The sequence below is a fragment of the Anoplophora glabripennis genome, unplaced genomic scaffold (genome assembly GCF_000390285.2).
Source record: "Anoplophora glabripennis isolate ALB-LARVAE unplaced genomic scaffold, Agla_2.0 scaffold33, whole genome shotgun sequence".
NCBI classification, from domain to species: Eukaryota; Metazoa; Arthropoda; class Insecta; order Coleoptera; family Cerambycidae; genus Anoplophora; species Anoplophora glabripennis.
In genome coordinates this window covers 1,224,441-1,246,743 of record NW_019416463.1, presented here as the reverse complement: position 1 = coordinate 1,246,743, position 22,303 = coordinate 1,224,441, and the positions used below count along the sequence as shown (strand labels likewise).

Below are 22,303 nucleotides of genomic sequence, written 5' to 3'. Positions count from 1 at the left end.
AATAACTAACACACAATTTCTGTGTCACTTAATATTTGTGCTATTTTTAGTTAGAAGTAAACATGAACAGAACTGATAAAGAACCAGGAACAAGTGTGCCCCAGTCTCCTAGATTTTTTAGAAGAAAATTTGTTTCGCAAGTGAGTAATGAGTCTCCCAACACCTCTCAAGGTAAAGTGGTTCTGGGTGAGGTTGAACAAAAATTAAAATCGATGAGGCAAAAGAGACTAGACAGGCTCAGCACCTTTGTTGTAGAACAAAGTAAACTTTCCGAGGAGAGGGAAAAGAAAAATAAAGAAGGAAATGAGATAGAAGACGCGATAATGTCCATGAAACAAACAAAAGAAGAAAAGAAAACTACCTTCAAGTCCATTGTCGAAGACCACGTGACAGAAGTAAAGCAAATTGTTGTAAGTGAAGAAATAGGATCAAAAGATAAGGTCAGTGTTCCAAGAACTCCAAAATTGTCCAGAAAGAACAGTAACGAGTCTGTAGATAAGTCCAAGCAATCTTCTACAAAAAAGTTCATAAACAAATTCAATTGTACAACTACACAGTCTGTAGGATCGTCTACTGAAGATTTAACTGGTGACTATGAAGGAATAAGATCAAATTCTGTTACAGTTAGACAAAACAGTAAACCACAAGTGTTAAAAAGAACTTCCCTTGAGGAAGATAAAAGTAAAGCAGAGAACAAATCAAATAGTAATGAAAACATTCACAACAACAATCCTCTTCTTAGTCCAGTCGGAAAGCAGAGAAAAGGTATTTATTTATATGAGAGGGAATGCAAATTTTTGGAAAACGAAAAATCACAAACTGTATTTACCTTTATAAAAAGAGAGAATATCAGTCAACAAGAAGTGGTGAAGAAATCTACTGAACCAGTAAGTCATCCCGCTGGGGAAATCTCTGTGAGAAAATCTTCCGAATTGGGAAAGACCTCATTTGATCCGAATACTAATGCACAGGCTCCTAAAACAATGATTATGGAGGTCAAAACAAGGAACAGTTGTGAAAACAGAAGCACAGTTGCCAGTGACGATAAACCACCATTGTTGATGAAAACGTTTAAACGTAATAGTTTAGGTGACGTTTTGGATGGCAAACTTGTACATAAAGTCGATTTGAATCCAGTTTCAGTTGCAGAGTCACCTGGTATTGATAAAAACTACCATTATATCAAAAAGGACAAGGAAGTAACGAACCAGCAAGGTTATGCAAAGATATCTAAGTATTCGAATCTTACTAATTATAAAAACCTAGAACTACAGTTCCAACAAAACAAAAAAGAAAGTGTTCCAAATAAAAAAGGCAAGGATGTTTACCCAGTTCCCCCAAAAAGTCCAATGCCCTTGCCAAGGAGGACTACAAACGAGGAGAGAATTTTAAAAAAGTTTCAGAGGAATTGGGATAGCTTGAACGAAATTATCGAAAATGATTCAGACGTAGATTCTGACGAAATAGAAGATTTGAAGAAGACCTTCGAGGAAGTCAACACACTTTTAGTCGAATATTGCACCAAATTAAATAAGGTAGAACGAAAAATTAAAGTGGAGGATGACCATTGCCAAAAATTGAATGTTATGAAGGAAGAACTGGAAAAAATTGAAGAAGAAATTCCCAAATTCAGGGGACTCAAAAGAGATTTAAGCTACCGGGAGATTAACGGTAAACTATCAAATTCTTTGACAGAAATCAACAAAATCAAAAGCAGCAAAGCTGATGTCCACAGTGAGAAACAGTTGGTACTGAAGCAAGCCGAAAACTTATTAAAAATTTTAGAATGTAGGGTTGAGAGGAATGAAAACATCCTGTTTGAGGTGCTGGATTCGCAAGTTTCAAGTATTAGCACAAATATTTTCAACATCACCAGAGTTTAAGGTAATTGAAAAAGTTAGTAAATCGTTTATTTTGTTTGGAATTGAATTCGATTCGTTATAGCGAAAACGATGTAAGTGTTGCGGAACGGCAATGTTATTTTTATAATTAATACTAATATATTCAAAACGCAATATTCGCAATTAAACTAATCAGTCAAAAAGATAAAAATATATTTTTGGATTGACAATAGAGTTTTCTGTCACATGTTTAAATTTATTTGTTTAAAATAAATAAATGTTTGTTGTAGAGAAACTTAAAATATTACCCTGTCATGTTAGATATTTATAAAGTTTGTTATCTTGTATCCCTGACTGCCGAGGATTAAATGATTTACCACCAATTACTCATAGAATATTGCAACACGCCGCTTCTAATTATCTTTGCAACAATTTTCGTAGAACGAGGTTCAATCTGTTGGTTTAATAAGACATACCATGGATAAAAAATTTTAAGAAAAATAAAAACACGTCTCATCGATAAAAATAATTAAACAAATATTGCTTTATAAGCTATTTTTGACGAAATCTAAGTATAGCAATAACAATGTAGATTACACTATACAGGGTGGGCCACCAGTAACGCCTCGGTCGCTAGTGACCAAACGGCAAATGTTACAGAAACCTGTTTAGGTGGGTATGTGTAGGTTGATTACGGCTACATTTTAAAAATATTTTGAAATATACAGGGTCTCCAGGAAAAGCGTACCATATCAAAGTTATGTATTTTTAAATGGAACACCCTGTATTTTACTGCATTTTTGAAAGCACCGTAAAAAAATAGGTGAACTTTATTAAAGGTTCTGCATACCTAGGACTTACAGTTTGTGAGATATTTCAATTTTAGTGAAAATGCAGGCATAGCGTAGAAATTTAATATTAGCAATAAAAAAATAATTTTAAGGAAGCAGCTTTGGAGGGTCTATTTTAGATCCTTGAAGTTATAAATTGTTATATTTGTCGTCACTTAGTATTATACAGGGTGTTCAAAAAACTGCTGAATACTTCTCTCAACTTTAAACAGCAATAACTTGGTTATTTTAAATGGAACACCCAGTATATTTTTACTTTGGGAGTTGGGAAATTTAAAACTCTTTCAAACTGTGTATAGGTTCCCTATACCTATCTCTAACGGTATTGGAGATATTTGTGCCGTTTCGTTTTTTATCGATTTTTTTTGTAAGATGTATCCACGTGTCTTTATCGAGGTCTTTACTGAATTGGTTTGGGTTCTTCTTGATGACGTCTCTTTAAATATATTGAGAAAAATGAGGATGCAATTAGATGGCGCACCTGCAAATTTTTCATATTCAGTGAGAAATTATTTAAATCGAAAATTTAGTAATAAATGGATAAGTAGGAATGGTGCATGTCAGTGGCCACGTAGGTGTCCAGACCTCACCGTAATGGACTTCTTTGTTGCGAGCTATATAAAAAATCTTGTATACAATGTTCCACCTATTACTTGCGATGATATTGGAGGGAAGGATTAGAGATGCATTTGCGTGAGAATATCATTTGAAGATAGAATAAGATGCTGTATTCAGGAGAATGGTTATCAATTCGAACATCAATTAAAATTTTTCTTTGTTTTTTCTAAAAGTAGAAGTTCCTTTTATCATTATCATGAAAATATTCAAAAAAGTTTTCTAATAAAAAATATTATTTTATAAGCAGAATAATTATAAAAAGTTATTAATTTTGTATAAATATGTTTGTAGTAAGTAACTGAATTATTTATGAACATGAAAAATATTTATTAAAGAAAATTTTACTTTTAGAAGAAACAAAGAAAAATTTTAATAGATGTTCGAATTGATAACCATTCTCTTGAATACAGCATCTTATTCTATCTTCAAATGATATTCTCACATTCCTTAGAATATTTGGGGTGATTGTGGCAAATGCATATCTAATCCTTTCCTTCATATCATCGCAAGTAGTAGGTGGAACACTGTGTACAAGATATATTTTTATACAGCCCGAAACAAAGAAGTCCATTACGAGAGGTTTGGACACCTGTGGTAGCCACTGACATGGACCATTCTTACCTACTCATTTATTACTTAATTATCGATTTATATAATTTCTCACTGAATATGAAAAATGTGCAGGTGCGCCATCTATTTGCATTCACATTTTTCTCCTTATATTTAAAGAGACGTCATCAAGAAGAACCCAAACCAATTCAGTAAAGACCTCGATAAAGACACGTGGATACATCTTACAAAAAAAATCGATAAAAAACGAAACGGCACAAATATCTCCAATACCGTTAGAGATAGGTATAGGGAACCTATACACAGTTTGAAAGAGTTTTAAATTTCCCAACTCCCAAAGTAAAAATATACTGGGTGTTCCATTTAAAATAACCAAGTTATTGCTGTTTAAAGTTGAGAGAAGTATTCAGCAGTTTTTTGAACACCCTGTATAATACTAAGTGACGACAAATATAACAATTTATAACTTCAAGGATCTAAAATAGACCCTCCAAAGCTGCTTCCTTAAAATTATTTTTTTATTGCTAATATTAAATTTCTACGCTATGCCTGCATTTTCACTAAAATTGAAATATCTCACAAACTGTAAGTCCTAGGTATGCAGAACCTTTAATAAAGTTCACCTATTTTTTTACGGTGCTTTCAAAAATGCAGTAAAATACAGGGTGTTCCATTTAAAAAAACATAACTTTGATATGGTACGCTTTTCCTGGACACCCTGTATATTTCAAAATATTTTTAAAATATAGCCGTAATCAACCTACACATACCCACCTAAACAGGTTTCTTTAGCCTTTGCCGTTTGGTTACTAGCGACCGAGGCGTTACTGGTGGCCCACCCTGTATAAATAATACCGCTAAAATTTTCACAAAATTTAGTAATGAAACACAATAAGCAGTTGATTCCCGTTACAATCTTTATTTACTTAATTATTTGTTTGTCCATTTTTATGTACCTGTTTATTTATGAGGTTTGTTCAGAAAATAACCGAACTTTTTGAATTACACGCCAATGGAGATATTTAGTGATATACCGTTGGCAGCATTGTGTTGAGCAAAACCTCCTCTGTAACTACAAATTCTTGGAATGTTGATATCTCATTTAGTTTCCGCGATATTGTTATTTGAGTGCTAAGTGTTAGTGACGATTTTAGAAACGTGCGATTTTCTGGAAACTTTTCAAAAAGTTTAAAAAAAAAGTTCGGTTATTTTCTGAACAGACCTCGTATATTGAACTCTTCAAACAGATAAGTTAGAGTTTCATACATGTGAAAATAAGTAGGTACCTAATGATGTATCGATTACAGAATTTGGATCAAAAGTAAAAAAGAACAATGAGATAATAATACACAATGAATACCTAAAATAGTTCAGGTATTTTAATAAATCCTGATTGACATATACTGACTAATAATAGACATAGGTATGCACATTTCTAAAATGCGCAGTGTAGTAGATCTTCTAAAAGAATGACAACATGTTTTAGGATGGAACAGTGTACCTATCAATGTGATTTTTTTTTATAAATGTGAGCGTTTCAAAAATAAGCAGTTATAATTACAGCTTGCAAAGTACATATCCTTGATTCGAAATGACTGATTCTACTAGAAACAACATACTAGAATAAAAAAGATTCTTACTAGTCTTTCTTTCGATACGATGCACTGTTTTGCAGTAATCTCAGTTCAGAGATTTTTAGAATTTTGAAATTAACGTCCATTATTTCAATGCCCTGTAGTCTTGTGTTAAACATAAAACGAAATATTTCTTTACTTCTGAATAAAATTTACAAATACTATTCATTCGTATTATACAGGGTGGGCCACCAGTAACGCCTCGGTCGTTAGGGACCAAACGGCAAATGTTATTGAAACCTGTTTAGGTGGGTATGTGTAGGATGAACACGGCTACATTTTAAAAATATTATGAAATATACAGGGTGTCCAGGAAAAGCGTACCATATCAAAGTTATGTATTCTTAAATGGAACACTCTGTATTTTACTGCATTTTTGAAAGCATCGTAAAAAATAGGTGAACTTTATTAACGGTTCTGCATACTTATTGTTTGTGGGATTTTTCAATTTTAGTGAAAATGCAGGCTTAGCGTAGAAATTTGATATTAGCGATAAAAATATAATTTTAAGGAAGTAGCTTTGTAGAGTGTATTTTAGATATTTTAAGTTATAAATTATTATATTTGTTGTAACTTAGTATTATACGGGTGTTCAAAAAACTGCTGGATACTTTTCTCAATTTTAAACAGCAATAACTTGGGTATTTTGAGAGGGATACCCAGTATATTTTTACTTTGGAAGTTAGGAAATTTAAAACTCTTTCAAACTGTATATAGGTTCCTTATACTTATCTCTAACGGTATTGAGGTTATTTGTGCCGTTTCGTTTTATTAAATTTCTACGCTAAGCCTGCATTGCCCTAAAATTGAAATATCTCACAAACAATAAGTCGTAGGTATGCAGAACCTTTAATAAAGTTCACCTAATTTTTTTATGGTGCTCTCAAAAATGCAGTAAAATGTGTTCTATTTAAAAATACATAACATTGATATAGTACGCTTTTCCTGAACACACTGTGTATTTCAAAATATTTTCGTTCAACCTACATGTATACATCTAAACAGGTTTCTATAACATTTGCCGTTTGTTCCCTAGCGACCGAGGCATTACTGGGTGTTCTCGAAACTGGAATATTTGTTTTAACACCTTATTCAAAGTGAAACAATATAGGTGGTACAAGTAGTACAATTTAGAAATTATCAAATATTCATCTTTTCCAGTAGGTATCCAACAATTATAACGAGCGTTCAAATAAACACGTGGTCGAAGTTGGCTCTGACACATTGGACGTAGGGAGTAGCTTATAGCGACCAACTTAACCTCATTTCTCAACGAGCTGTATAGCAGCTGTCAGTTTCAATAACGTTAATGACTATATAACTTTATTTTAAAGAATAATCGTGATAACAATAACAAACAATTAAAGGAGCTGCGGAAAGTGTCCCCCTCCTTGTTATAACAATAAATTAAAGCAGCTGCTGAAAGTGTCCCCCTCCTTGTTCCAAGCACTTTTCACACCTGTTCCTCAAAGAATTAAAGACATTTTCTAAGATGCTCGGGGTATTGTTAATTTCACGAATCTTGTCTATAAGTCGAGCCTGCAGATGGTTTAAATCAGGAATAGGCAGTTCAAAAATAGTGTTTTTAAGGTAAGGCCACAAAAAGAAATCACACGGCGTAATATCACATGACCTCGGTGGAAATTCATGTTCAGCATTGAGACTTATTAGTCGATTTTGGAAAACTTCCCTTAACATATTCATCGTCTCGCCTGCCGTATGTGCCCTTGCGCCATCTTGTTGAAAGTAAAAGTTTGTAATTTCGTTTTCTTCCAGCTGGTTAACAAAAGGAGCGATAATTTCTTCTCTATACCTTTGCGCAGTAAGAGTACCATTGAAAAAAAATAGTTCCATAAATCCTCCTTCGATTGAGAGCACACCAAACTCCAATTTTTTGAGCGTGTAGAGGGCCCTCGACAAAAAAGTTATCTGGTTTTTCAGAAGACCACATTCTCATATTCTGTGAGTTTACGTAACCACTTAAATAAAACCAGGCTTCATCAGAAAAAAAGGTGATATTATGAAGTTCACCGTAGTTGTTTAAAAACCATTCACAAAATACAGCCCGTCGCGGAAAATCAACTTCATGAAGTTCTTGCTGACAAGTTAAACGATAGGAGAACAAACGCAAATCTTTTTTTAACACTGTGTGGCAGGTACCGGCTGATACTCCCACCATTTGTGATAAAACACGTACAGAAGTTCTTGGCGCGTTTTCCATTATTTGTTGGACATTTTCTTTTAATTCTTTAGTCTGCTTTTTAGGTCGGCCGCTTCCTTCTTTTCTTGTTACACTGCCCGTTTCACGAAAAACATTAACACAACGCTGAACTGCACTTTGAAAAATTTTGTATTCAACAACGCCGGGAAATTGATTTTGAAATTCTATGAAACATTCCTCAATAGAATACTTCTATATTTCATCAATCTGCCGTCCATTTCTAAAGTAGGACTCTATGATAAACACTTTTTGTTCTTGAGAAAACACCATTTTAAACGATTTTTAAAACGAAAATATTCAAATTGATTGCGGCGATATAGCGCTTTGACAGATGACGTTTAAGTTCATTTGCTATACGCTACGCCCTACGTCCAAATTTTCAGAACCAACTTGCCCACGTTTTTATTTGAACGCTCGTTATTATGTATCTATGTATATTCGATACATATTTATCCTATTGTAAAGGTATTAAGTTAATTCAAACAAATTCAATATTTTTTTTCTAGAAAATCTCTTTAAAGAACGCAAACAATGTTCTTTGATAACGGAAATCTAGGTATATATCTAATCCACCCACAGCAAAAACTCGTAACGTTGATATTGCAGGAAACAACCACGACTAGCGTGGTTGTTATAAATAATTATTCATAGCAAAAACAAACAAACAAAAATTCGATGCACGATATTAGTAATACTAATTGCTACTGTGGGATTAAATTTTTCTCATAACTCTTTAATCATTTGAACGTTTGTTTCATGTATCAAAGGTTTCGTAAGAATCCAAGCTAGAAATCGCATGAATTTAAGTCTAGCGATTGGACATACCATGAAACATGTCCATTGCGTCCCATCCACCTACCAGAAAATGTTTCGTTTAAAAAATTGTGTATCTAAAGTGTGGTGGTGCATAATCAGGCATAAACCATACGCCTTGTGGAATATTAAGTAGTACATTCTTCAAAATGACAGGTAAATCATTTCATAGGAAATTTAAAAAATGGTCACCAGTTAATCCCTGTGTGGAGAATGAAAAGTACATTTAGGAAACCACCAACAATGCTCTTTTATAAATTAATCTCAAATCTATGTTCAAAATTCGTTCTCGAGGCCCAAAAGAATTTTTTTATAGTCCGTATGTGGCTTTTATTCCCTGTCAATAATCTTTCGTTGGTTACAAACACATTTAGTGAAATATTCATTATCATTATTTTATTCTAATAACCATTAACAGACATTGAAATATCTCGGTAGAAAAAAGTTTTGAACTAAAATTACTAAGTCCTCCATCGAATCTAGGCCCATCTACAGGGTGTTCGTTCCACCTAAGAGGGATTCTTTTGTAACTCTATTAGGTAGAGTTTATTAAATATACATGGTGTTTAAAATTTACCGTTTTCGAGATGATCGTTTTTGAAAAAAATCACGATTTCAGCTCTCTAAATGAGGCTAGATAGCGTTTAAACCGTATGAGTTAGAAACCTGCAATTTTCACATTTCGTTTGAACATAAATTACTGTATCTTGTCATCTGTGAGCAAAACGTGTACTTTATTCAGACTGCGAAATACTGAGACCTACATTTTATAATCTTACGAGTTGAAAACCTTTTTTTTTTAATGGTATGACCTATATTAATTGTCATTGGTGAATGCAAAATTGGATACCCTTTCGACTTATATAAGGTTGTCCATACTTATCTCTAACAGTTTTCCAGAAAAATCAGGTTCTTTTCTAAAGTCCGAAAAAGCAGCTATGTAACAGCGTTAAGAAGGCCTTGCAATTGTATTAATACATCCTTATCGCATCCAATGACATCAAGAGTTACTAAAAGTAGACACAGCGGAGACTAGAATCAGTGGGCACTTGAGATGTTAAATCAAGAAGATGGTTTTTTTATACAGGTCATGTTCTTCGATGAGGCTACTTTTCATAAAAATGGTTTCGTTAATAGTCATAATTGCCATTATTATGACACAGTAAATCCTCACCAATTTCGGCCATTGGTCTTTGAACGTGTGGGGAGCAATTTTGGGAACCCATGTCATTGGACCATTCTTTTTTGACCAACATCTAACTGGAGCAGTTTATTTAAACTTTTTAACAAGCATTCTAAAAGATTTGTTAGATGACATTCTTTTAGCTATATTTCGAAGAATGTGGATGCAACATGATGGTGCTCCACCTGACAATACCGCTGCGGTTCGTCAGTTTTTACACGAAACTTTTCCCAATAGATGGATTGGTCGCGGGGGACCGGTGAGTTGCCCTTCAAGGTGTACAGATATGACAATATGCGACATTTTTTTATGGGGATTTATAAAAAGCAAAGTTTACGTTACACCAACTACCGCGGAAGATATGTGGCAGCGCATTACAGTAGCATTTCAAGAAATTACGCCAGACATGCTGACCAATGTTGAGCAGTCTTTTAAAAACCGAATTCGTTTATGTATTAATCAAAATGGAGGACACTTCGTGCAATTGATGTAAATTAGCTGTCTAAGTATTTTTCTCATTGTTGTGTTCTGAGTTTCAGTTTGTTTCGTTTGCGTTTTGTTTTAGTTGTTGTTAGTTGTTTACTTTTGATTGTCAAACCACTTTTTAAACATGCCAGTAAACATTGACTCTGTCAGTCCCAGGTCTGATATAATGTAAGAGAAAAGTGGTTTTGTAAGGCCTTCTTGACGCTGTTACATAGTTACTTTTTCGCAGTTTAGAAAAGAACGTGATTTTTCTGGAAAACTGTTAAAAATAAGCACGGACAATCTTATGTCAGTCGAAAGGGCATTCATTTGCATTCACCCATGACAATTAATATGGGTATTCCATTTGGAAAAAAAAAATGTTTAACTCGTAAGATTATTAAATGTAGGGCTTAGTATTTCCGAGTATGAATAACGTACACGTTTTGCTTACAGATGATAAGATTTAAGAGTAATTTATACCAAAACTGCAGGTTTCTAACTCTTACGGTTTAGTTAGACGATATCTAGCCACATTTAGAAAGCTGAAATTGTGATTTAAAAAAAACCTGATTATCTCGACAACGGTAAGTTTTAAACACCCTGTACGTTTAATAAGCTTTACCTAATATTAATCAAGGATTTAAAAAATGCAATAATATACAGGGTGTTCCATTTAATGTAAGAAAGTTATGTTGCGCCCACGCGAAATGGAACACCATTAAACCATTTTTTTCTGAATTTTACAGTTGCGTGTAAAACAAATCTGACATGTAAGAATTTTTATGAACAATAAAAAACTAAAGCTGCACAATAAATTTGTAAAAAAGCGATTCAGTCAATCTTTTATAATTTAAAAAAAAACGAATTTTAACAATATGTAAATAATTTTTTGTTAGTTTGTAACTGACAATATGCCATTAAAATTTTGCAAAGAATCTTAGTTACATCCTGTACAATTATTCGTAAACAGTCTTCTGAATTTTATACCACCCTGTATTACTAGCTTCAAACTCCAGTTACTATCTTATCTTCTTTATTCTAACGTCTTTTGTCAAAGTAATCTCTTCGCATTTGATAGCAGCAGTTCGGGCTAAAATTCTTTAATACCAACTTACGTCTCCGGCTGATAAAAATTTTAAAAATTACTAGTGACACTAATACTACGAACACGACATAAAATTATTTAGATAAACCAACAAACAGGTACGCTCCTCAGATCGCAATAAATCATCACCCATCTAGTTATATAGCTTTTTAAGCTCCGATATCGAAGTTTTCTTCCCTTTTTTTTTCCAATTCCACCACACGCTGATAAACGGACAATACCCGTCACTCTCCCAAACGCAATTATTCCTCGATGCAACAGATAATGCTCAGACCAAAGCCAACTTGATTATTAAGCGGGTCTACGGATAAACAAACGAACACTACAGTGATACAGATCTGGGAAATTGAATAAAAATAGACTGAATATTGTATCCCGCGCTTGTCTCCGCGAACTTGTGGATTTACCTAGTGTACCTTACACTATGTAATTAAAACAGTTGAATCGTGTAATTTGTTGGAAAAATGCTACTGCTGCTTGGATTATAATTTTATCGGTACAGTCGAGTTCATGGTTCAAAGGCAATCCTACTTAACCTACAATTCACTGCGTGTAAGTACATACATATTTTTTTAATCTCATGTTCTTAATCATTTCTGGCACTGCTGACCATGTTTTACATTCCATTGCAGGCTTGTTTAAAAAAAATTGAAATAGTAAAAGATATTAAAACAATTAAAGCACGTTTTTCTACATTGATCAGTCAACTACTGCATGATTCTTAATTGCTTTATATTGATTCAAAATACATAAACACCGATGTAAATCCTTATCAATATCTGCTAAAAAAAAATCACTGTATGCAAAATTAAAAAGTAAAATTTATATCAATAGAAAGTATATACAACTCAAAATTAGTGTGTTTAATACCAAGAAAATATTTCTTCTTCCTGATAACGAACTGTTTATTATTTGTCGTCGATTGTGCCTAATTCATTGGAATTTTATAACTCAACAAATAGTTTTTAGAATACGGGGATATTATTAAAAAAATGTAGAGGCAGTATCTGATAATAAATATTGATCAGTGCTTAACTATGTGGCGAAAGATACAAAGCACGTACGTTAATTAAAATTTTCTGTCAGTACCCAATGCAGAAAGGTGTAGTTATGCCGATTTATTAACGCAGAAGTGTTAGTGATATAGTAAGATCGTTTTTCAAAATTAAGCATCGGTTAAGAAAATACTTTTTGTGAGGGTAAGGGGTGATAAATCTGACAATAGTGTATAGTAATTTTGTTCAATAGTAAAAAGGTTAGACACATATTTCTTAATTTGCAGAGCAATATGGTTATTTAACAAAGTTCTATTCTAATATCCAAAATAAAAGAACAATTGATTTACTTTGAAAACTTTTATGTCTTAATATCAATAAATATAAAATAATAGAGCTTAATATAACAACATATACACACAACATCTGTTATACTTGTCTAAAAATAATTTTTCGTTCTGCAATTAAATCAAATTAGTACATTATTTTTCGCATTAAAACAATGTAATAAAAACCGAATAGTTTTCTATTTTTCACAAGTTTATTTAATTTTTACGTTGTAGAATGAGCTAATTAAAATAAAGCAAATAAATAACACATACATCACATTTCAAACAATGAATGCACTAAAACTATTTTAAAAACTCTATTTGGAGTGACCTATGTCTATTGTAACAACTGAAACTCGTTTGATAGGACACTTATCTGAGTGGCCATGACCAAGTAAGTCCACACTGTAGCTGAAACAGCCAGTGTCGAATTGAACTGATTTTTAAATAGATTTATGTAAGTTATTGTTTATTTTTTTATGACGGCTATCCCTAAGTATCTGTTGGAAACAACACAGCTGGACGTCAGTATGTCGTCAAAACTTAACAGTCCTAAACTGCCAAAAAATGACATCATGATGTATAATTCATATGGAAAGATGTATGCATTAAAAAAATGTGGATTGTTGGTACTTGCCCAGAGTGGTAGTTATTTTATTTCCTCCTCGTCTTATCTGGCAATAATTTAGGCGCATAGAAAACATCATAATAAAATAAGGTAATAAAATAATTTGTTTTCTCAGTATTAAAGATACGTAATACGCTCTTATTAAGTCTTTAATAATCAATTAAGAAATATGTTGTAAAAACATCAAAACATCAAATATCAAATCCAAGAGTGGGCAAATTTACAATATCATAATACATAATCTCCTTAATGTACAGGCATCACGGTACAGATAATTCTTCCGTATCTACTGTTGTGTCGGTTTTTAGCTATTACTGAAATTGTAGGGGTAGCGGGAAGCAACTGCTCCGTCCACCCAAACGGCGTTCAGACTTGAATTTACCTAAGATCGTCATTTTACAAAAAAATTCCTGTAATTATTCAATCACCGATTTGCAGAATTTTATGAAATCCATTTAAAACTTCGCACCTGGAAAATATCGGAATTAACAATAAACACAAAAGACTTGAGACACGTCGATTTTCTATTCAAGGGGGCCAAATGATGGTGTAAGCTTTGGTGTCTTGGGAGCTACCCCTTAGGCAGGGTAGTAAAATTCCCTTAAACTTTAAATATCACCCTATGTTTCATTTTAAAGCTTTTTCAATTCTACTCACGACGACATACGAATTTTTTAATTTTAATTTTGGATATAACAATAAAATCATCACTTAAAGTATAACAGGCACACAAAAAAAATTCATGCACCATAAGGTAGGCCTAACTATTCTTATGACCGAATATGTCCATAAAAAATGATTTCAAGGGGTTAAATTTTAAATCTAAAAATAAATCGTACAAAATTAAGATGTATGCGTATTTTTATGTTTTTTTAGAACGCTGAAACCGAAAATGAACACAAAAAATTAATTTAACCCCTCTCTTTCCCGCTAGTACCCCCATACATCTAAGAGCTGATATTTCTGATCGGTGAAGTATTGACGTTTACAACATAGGAGCTGCAGGTGCTCTTAAACTTGTCTAATTAATAGGTAATTAACTTTAGATCGTAGGAATTTTGAGCGTTGAGCCCATGAAACCTCTGGTTCTCCTCTTTTTTCTGAAAACGTTAGCACAATTTACTGAGAGCCAAGTTTCATATGGATCCTGCTGGTTCTTGTAAATGATTGTAAGGGGGTAATCGAGTAAGTGGATATAATTTTTTGTAGTCATTTTCGGGTTCAGCGTCCCAAAAAACATAGAAATACGCGTACATCTTAATTTTGTACGAAAATTTAAAAGGAAGGGGGGTGCTAGTGGGAAAACGGACAATTAAAATCATTTTTTATGATCATATATATATTTCATATATTTCATATCATATCATATTTCAGCGACCTCAAATATCGACGACTCTCAGGTTTTTTTGTTTTTATTTTTAATTCTGATATTTTTCAGTTGGGAAATTTTAATTGGAACACCCTGTAGATACAAAACTGTTACAAAACACACTATACAGGGTAGATTTTTCGAACTAATCATTAGAATCTAGGTTATCTTAAGAGATACAAACAGACAAAAGTAAACAAAAACCTGTCATTACAAAACAAATAAAAGCTGCCAAAAATAGTTTTAAAACGTAACGTCATTGCTCGGTATTACAATTTGTCTGCTTTTATAGTGTGAAATTTTTGGTTAGACAAAACTATTTTCATAAAAAATAACACTTAACGCCCATTTGGAGCAAAGGTAACAAAAAAAAAAAGATACAGGGTAATTAAAATAAATGAAAATATATTTCCTTCGAAATAAAAAATTAAAGGTAATTATTTTTAAATCTTGACACCTAAAAAGTCATAACAGGTTTACTCCAGTCGGGTTAGACAAAAAAAGGGCTTAACCAGGAAAAAATTAGGGACTACAATTTTATTGTTCTAACCTTTAGGGGGTCAATAGTAGTGTAAATTCGGAATGGCGACTGAATTCCACCCCTGCGTCAGCCGCCATCTTGAATTTAAGGAAAAATCGTTTTTGCTCAAGATCTCGGCCATTTTCAATTTTACAACAAAAATGGTAAGGACTTAAGTTGTTGCAAATGCGATTTCCTACAACTTCTTTTATTACAAATTTTATCGTGCGATCGATATTTTTCAAGTTAAGGGGGAAAATAGTGACAAAGTATAATTATTGAATTATCTCGTTTGTTATTGACTTTACGACATAAATATACATATACAAAGTTGGAAAGAATTATATTTATTACAATTTTGATCTCTTTGATTTTTTTGTTACTACCAATATTTAAGGTCCTACGCTTGCGGTAAAGACGCGAGCGTACCTAGGACCTTGCGGGAGTTGGTTTCAAAGGAATTGTTTTTGCTCAATATCTCGGCCATTTTCAACTTTACAACAAAAATGGTAAGGATTTAAGTTGTTGCAAATGCGATTTCCTACAACTTCTTTTATTACAAATTTTATCGTGCGATCGATATTATTCAAGTTAAGGGGGAAAATAATGACAAAGTATAATTATTGAATTATCTCGTTTGTTATTGACTTTATGACATAAATATATATAAACAAATTTGGAAAGAATTATATTTTCTACAATTTTGATCTCTTTGATTTTTTCGCTACTACCAATATTTAAGATCCTACGCTTGCGGAGACGTCAGGCCTATGGAATGTTCCATAGGCCTAAAATCATTTTTTATAAATTTACAGTTACAGAGTTACAGTAGCATCCCTCTGAGGTGGAACACTCTGTATATGCGCATTTCTAGGTTTACTTAATAAAAAATATTTAACTTTCAATCATATTTTTATTATTGTGTAATGGCTTGTGCAGTTGACTCTGCAGGTAGTGAATTTCCTAGGTGATTATTGATTAAATTCAATTTCAAATTGTCAACAAGTTTTATGTATCGTAAAGTAATCAAATATAATTCCGTAGGTATTATAAGAGTAATTTCAGTGAGGCCATTTAATGCATGTGTCACAAATTTTGCAAATAAAAACAATTAAAACCTTTCAAAATAGAAAATCAATACGCTCAACAGTAGGATCTGGAAAGTGCAGCGAATATTGAAATCAAAATTACCAAAACTATTTGGTTTCAACGTAATTCTTTGCTATAAATTTAGAAGAACTCCTATTTCTGCTCAAAGTTCTTGCGAGTGTTTTATTTCGTTCTCGATTTTCGTAAATACGTACTTTATTAGCAATTTATGGAATTTATATATTTATGCTCTTATAATAAATACCATTGAATACATAAACTGATTGTAAATATGTAACAGCAGAGTAATATCTGAAATAAGTTAAATATAAAGTATAATTGCAATTTATAATCAATATCAAAATGTATACAGGGTGTTTCAATTAAAACGCCCCACCTGGAAAATATCGGAATTAAAAATAAAAACAAAAAAACCTGAGACACGCCGATTTCCTTTTCAAGGGGGACACGTGATGGTGTAAGTTTTGGTGTGTTGCAAGCTACCCCTTAGGCAGGGGCTTGAAATAGGTACCCTTAAACTTTAAATGGCACCCTATACGACATGCGACTTTTTAAATTTTGGTTTGGATATGACAAAAAAACTCACCTAAATAATAATCAGTGAATGAAAGAATGTTATTTTATTAAATATTGGTTTCACTCCGCCTCCATACAGTAATAAAATCTTTACTCCACTTCCGAACAAACATTTCGAAGCGTTTCGGGTATTATCTGATGAAATTCTTCAACAATTCGCAGATGAAGCTCCCTTCGGTCGTGTTGTATAAATTTTCGATTTTAAGTGTTCCCATAGAAAAAAGTCTAAAGGCGTTAGATCTGGCGATCTGGGAGGCCACTCAATTGAATCTCTGCGTCCTATCCAGTGATTTGGAAAGTTCAGATTAAGAAAATCACGCACAGCTAGGGCATAAAGTAGTGGAGTACCATCCTGCTGAAACCACACATCCTTTTCTGGCAAAGCGTTGTCATTTTTCATACTTCTACAGTCATCGGGTAGATATTCGTTTCCAGTAGATTCAAGTACATGTTTCCATCCAGATTTCCCGGTAGGAAGAAAGGACTTATGAGGTGGTCTCCCAGTATGCCCGCCCAATCATTCAATTTCCTCGGATGCTGCGTATGAATTTCATGAAAAATGCGTGGATTTTCATCACTTCAGTAGCGACAATTATGGAGATTTACTCGAGCATCCAGTTGGAACGTACATTCATCGGAAAAACAGTATGAGTACAAAAAAATTTGGATTCCTTCGATCACGATCACTAATTTCTTCACAGAACTGAAAGCGGAGATCAGGATCATCTTTATTAATTTCTTGTACCAAATTAATTTTGTATGGGTGACACTTAAGATTCGGCGGCAACTAAGCACAGAAATTCCTGAAGCACTTGCAGGTTTCCTGAGACTCAAATTTGGTTCTATTGCGATGTGATTACTCTCATTACGTACGACCTGTTCACGTTGATACTTTCTGTTTACAACCGATCCAGTTTCTGAAAATTTATGCACTAAATCCGGGACGTATCAATGCGAAGTGTTTTTGTGAGGATGACGGTCCTTAAAAATCTGTGCTGCCTGCCGTGCACAGTCATTATTCTTGTAGAACAAACTAATTATTTCCACTTTTTCAGTAATTTTCACTAATTGGAATTTAATCGACTTTGTGATGATTTTACGGGATATTGTCTCGACAGGACAAGACGAATATTGTCTCGTTTAAAGTAAAACAGGTAAAAAAGTTAAACTGATAAAGTATGAAGTTTTTGTATGGGCAGATCAACAAAAAATCAAAATAAATTTTTTTATCGACAAAATGTTGAAGAATGTCAGATAACGCTCGAAATGCTTCGAAATGTTCGTTCGGAAGTGAAGCAAAGATTTTATTATTGTATGGAAGCGGAGGGAAACCAATTTGAACATTTGATAAAATAACATTTTGTAACCCGAGAGGTTGTTTCTTTATTTATCTATCTACCGCTATGACCAGTATCATAATGATCCTGGATTTCAAAAGAGTTTACTATTAACTTCCCGAAAGGGAGTTTATCATTTTTATCATCTACACTTTAATTAATACGTGAGAACATAGAAATGTTGTACGTTCAGAGAAGTTCAGGAAGAACAAGCAAACACCAAAACTTTCCAGGATGGATTTTATTAACAACAAAAAAACACAAACATAATAATCAAGACACAGCGGATTCAAACAAACATTACACCACCACACAAAAAAAAAGTTGTCTGAAATGTACATGCGACATATGATTTCCGATTTTCGCCCGCTGAACACGAATCCGGAGTCAGAATTGCTCCATCACCCTTCAATTTTCAGCAAAACGCTGAAGAATCTTCTAAAAAATGAAAATTTTCCCTAATGATAGATCTTATAGATGGGTAACGTTCGTTATGAGCAATACAAAGTTTCTTAACATTTTTGCCCGCTAAATACGGGTCCGTAATGAGGGTTTTTAATCAACCTTCATTCTTCAGCAAAATTCAGAAGAATCTTCAGGAAAATTAAAACTCTCAGCTTGTTAGTTGAAGCTTTGCTTGTAATACATATTTTCCATGTATTTCTCCCGCTGAACTTTGATACGAAATCTTTTTTACTCCACTTACCTTCCGTCTTCAGAAAAATTCGGAATAATCTCCAGAAACATGAAGACGTCGTGCTTATTAACTATATCTTAAACTTCATTTATAGTATGTAGTTTAAAGTAAGTTTAGAGATTGACTATCTCATTTAATCTATTCTTATAGCTTGGAAAAGCCGCCTAAAAACCAGCTATTTGATCTATTATTATTTTCCTCACATCATTCTGACAACTTATTTAAATATCTTGGAATTCCTGCGTCTTTTCGAATGCATTTCGCGCGTTACTAGAAATATCGATTTTTCTCTTCACCATGGGCTAAACCGACGCAGTTAGTCGATACCAGATACTCAACACATGACCCCGACGGTCTAAATCAACTTGTTCAAAAACATTGCTAAATTTCACGAGGCCTTCTCGGAAGGGCGGCTTTGCAAATTTATTACTCCCGGTGACAAAAGGCACTAGTCTCTCGACGACTTTATGGCGACGCTAAACCTACTTGAAAACTCTTAACCTGAAATATAACATTAACAATTATTATCTATTTTTATTTAAATACAATTTAACAGGAAGTTATAGTAAAGTTATAGTATTTTTTAAATTGTTTCCGAAGTATTTTTGTCTGATAATATCTTTTGACGATTTTGACGAATAAGACGTTTATTTGTTTGTTAGCTTCGAACAGAACGTGAATAATAGAACGATATCGCACGGGGAGTGATAACTTCTGCATCCTGTTGATATTTCTGGCATGTGTTTCTTGATAGTATTCCACAACATTTTTAATTCTAGTTTATAGCGACATTCCTCAACCCTCAGGTATAGTTTAGTATGACTATTATTTAAATAAAATTAAATGTAACAATTTTTTTTGTACAGTCCTTTTGAGAAAAGTTGTCATAAATTAAAGATGAAAAATAAGACAGTGTTAATAACTTTAGAACTTTTCCAATGACATTTTAGAATAAGTATAATTAATGTAAGGTTAGGTTTTCAATCAAATTCAAATTTCATAACATGTCGGAATTACTTTTTATTATACAGAACGTCTAATTTTTCCCTGCAGAACGATATACATAGTATCTAAGAACGACCGTTTAATAAACAACATACAAAAAACTATAAAAATGTAAATTTTTTTCTAGGTGGGACAATGGGATGTGTATTTTGCAAGGCGAACCAATCGGCTGCAGACGTAGTCCTAGTCTTCGGCAACACCAACGGCATCGTCATCAAGGACTTCCGAAAAAAGGGGAAGACGATCAAGCAGATAGTCTTCGTCCTGCCCGAGATAGTAGTTACTAACGAAAACAACGAGCAGACTATTGTCTACAAACCTGACAGCCATCATGGACCTAAAGTAGAAGCTGCAAAGATTCCTCTTTAACGAACATGTAATGTAAAAAATATAAAAAAATTGTGATACGACTGGGATCTTTGGAGCTGTTTAATGTGATATTATTTAGTGTTAAGTAGGTAGCAAATGTAATTTTTATAAAATTATGTATATAGTTTAGTGTTAAGTGATTTTTTAAACGTGAAAAAGTAAGGAATTGTTAGAACCAGGTAGGGTTTCACGGAATTTGTTTAACGGACCACTATTTTTATACCTGCCAGAGTGATTCTTAATTTTATTGCTTTAGAAAGACTTATAATATGTAAATATAATTTGTTTATTTGTTTTTATTTGCATTTATATTTTCTATGCCTTGAAATTTTTCCATTTGGAAGGTACCATCCTGTAGCTACAAACAGACTCACGTTTGCGTCTCTATGATTCATTCAGCTTTAATCTATGTATAAAAAATACTCACGTAAATAAAAATGTTTAGATAACTGTATCATAAAATAATGTGGATGAATGCAGTCAATATCTAATGACTTTTATTTATTTGCTTCTGTAGATATGCAAGAAGTCATGTAGTAGATGTAATTAACTAATTACAAAAAAAAAACTGGAGTGTCAGTAATCGATAAAACACTCTTAGTCAAAAGTTTGGCATTTAGGATTAGCCATTTTAATTAATAGAATATCAGGCATACAAAAAGTCCAAACCTTAGATCCGATATATCATTTGCCAAATATTTTGTTGAGACCAAAACGATACCCTAGTCAGAATTTATGCGCGACTGGTCAATATTTTTTAAAATCTATATTTAGGGTGAAGTACAGAGGTAGGTGAAAGGGTGAAGCACAGGGTGAAGAACATGGCGAAAGGTTCCATCAGGTGAAGAAGAAAGCGAAAGATTCCATTAGGACCTCAAAGAAATGCAAAAGCGATTTCAAGAAAGATGGAACGTTAATATGTTAGCTGACTATTGTCATCCAATCAAAGGCATCCTCTTCTCAGATCATTTGAAAACAAAAGAATAAGATACTCTACAAACAAATATTAACAATAATCTCGTTAGTATGAGCAAAGCGAACATTCCTTTTTCGGCTAAATTGAGTGATTTTGGGCCCATTTCACCCTAAATATAGACTAGCTGGTGGTGCATAAATTCCGACTAAGGTATCGTTTTCAGCTGTCAAAATACGTCGGAAATGATATGTCAGGTATTTGGGTTAGAACTTTTTTGTGTGCCTGATATTCTATTAATTAAAATAAGCATCAAAATGAGTAGTCTACATCTTCGCATTAGAGTTTTTTTGAGGTCCGCGTATTATTGTTTAGATTTCACGTATTACTGGTTGCATAAATGGATATGATAACTAATAGTGAATAGTGGATAGTATAGATATTTCCAAGATTTGATTTTGTTTAGAAAGCGCTAAAACTTTTTGCATCCAGACTGCAGTGGTATATTAAATAATTCAACAAAGAATAAAAAGTATTCGAAAATACGTTTTTAAAAAACAGATGTTGAATAATTACAGTTGCAATAATAATCGTCATAATCAGTGATTATTCTTCTCAAAATCGAAATAAATCCATAGTTCCAATTTGTAGGTATTCATTCGGTTTTTATAATGCGAATGACTAGGAAATCCTTCAAATAATTCATTTTGCAGTAGTTTGATAAAAGTCTACCAAATTAAAGCACTACCGGAGTCTACGTCCTCGCAATCTAGTTTTTCTTGTGTGTCAGCGTTATTGTTTAAATTTCAAGTATTACTGGTTGCATAAACGGATATGATAGTACCTAGTAGATATTATAGATAATTCCATGATTTGATTTTGTTTAGATGTTGGGTCTGAAATATTTAAAAGCGCCAAAACTTTTTGTATCCAGACTGCAGTAATATATTAAATTATTCAACAAAAAATAAAAAGTATTCGAAAATACGTTTTTTTTAAATAAATGCTGAATAATCACAGTTCCAATAATACAGGGTGATTCACAACTCAATGGACATAGAACAGGTGCGTGCAGAGGACACCAAAACAAGTTGATTTTTCAAATGAATTTTTTTTCTCATACCTACGGTGGTGGAGATATTGGCCTCAGA

At 33.0% G+C, this 22,303-nt stretch overlaps 1 protein-coding gene across 1 annotated transcript; it reads left to right on the top strand.

Annotated features, from left to right (window-relative positions):
* The first annotated feature begins 11 nt into the window (after positions 1-11).
* Positions 12-20,538, top strand: LOC108912906. The gene is made up of 2 exons (XM_018718321.1): positions 12-1,884; positions 19,998-20,538. The coding sequence occupies exon 1, from the start codon at positions 63-65 to the stop codon at positions 1,881-1,883; it is 1,821 nt and encodes a 606-aa protein (XP_018573837.1). The 5' UTR covers positions 12-62; the 3' UTR covers position 1,884; positions 19,998-20,538.
* Positions 20,539-22,303: the final 1,765 nt, after the last annotated feature.

Bases quoted from the DNA above. Each gene is read 5' to 3' on its own strand.
- LOC108912906 (XM_018718321.1), top strand. From the start codon at position 63: ATGAACAGAACTGATAAAGAACCAGGAACAAGTGTGCCCCAGTCTCCT.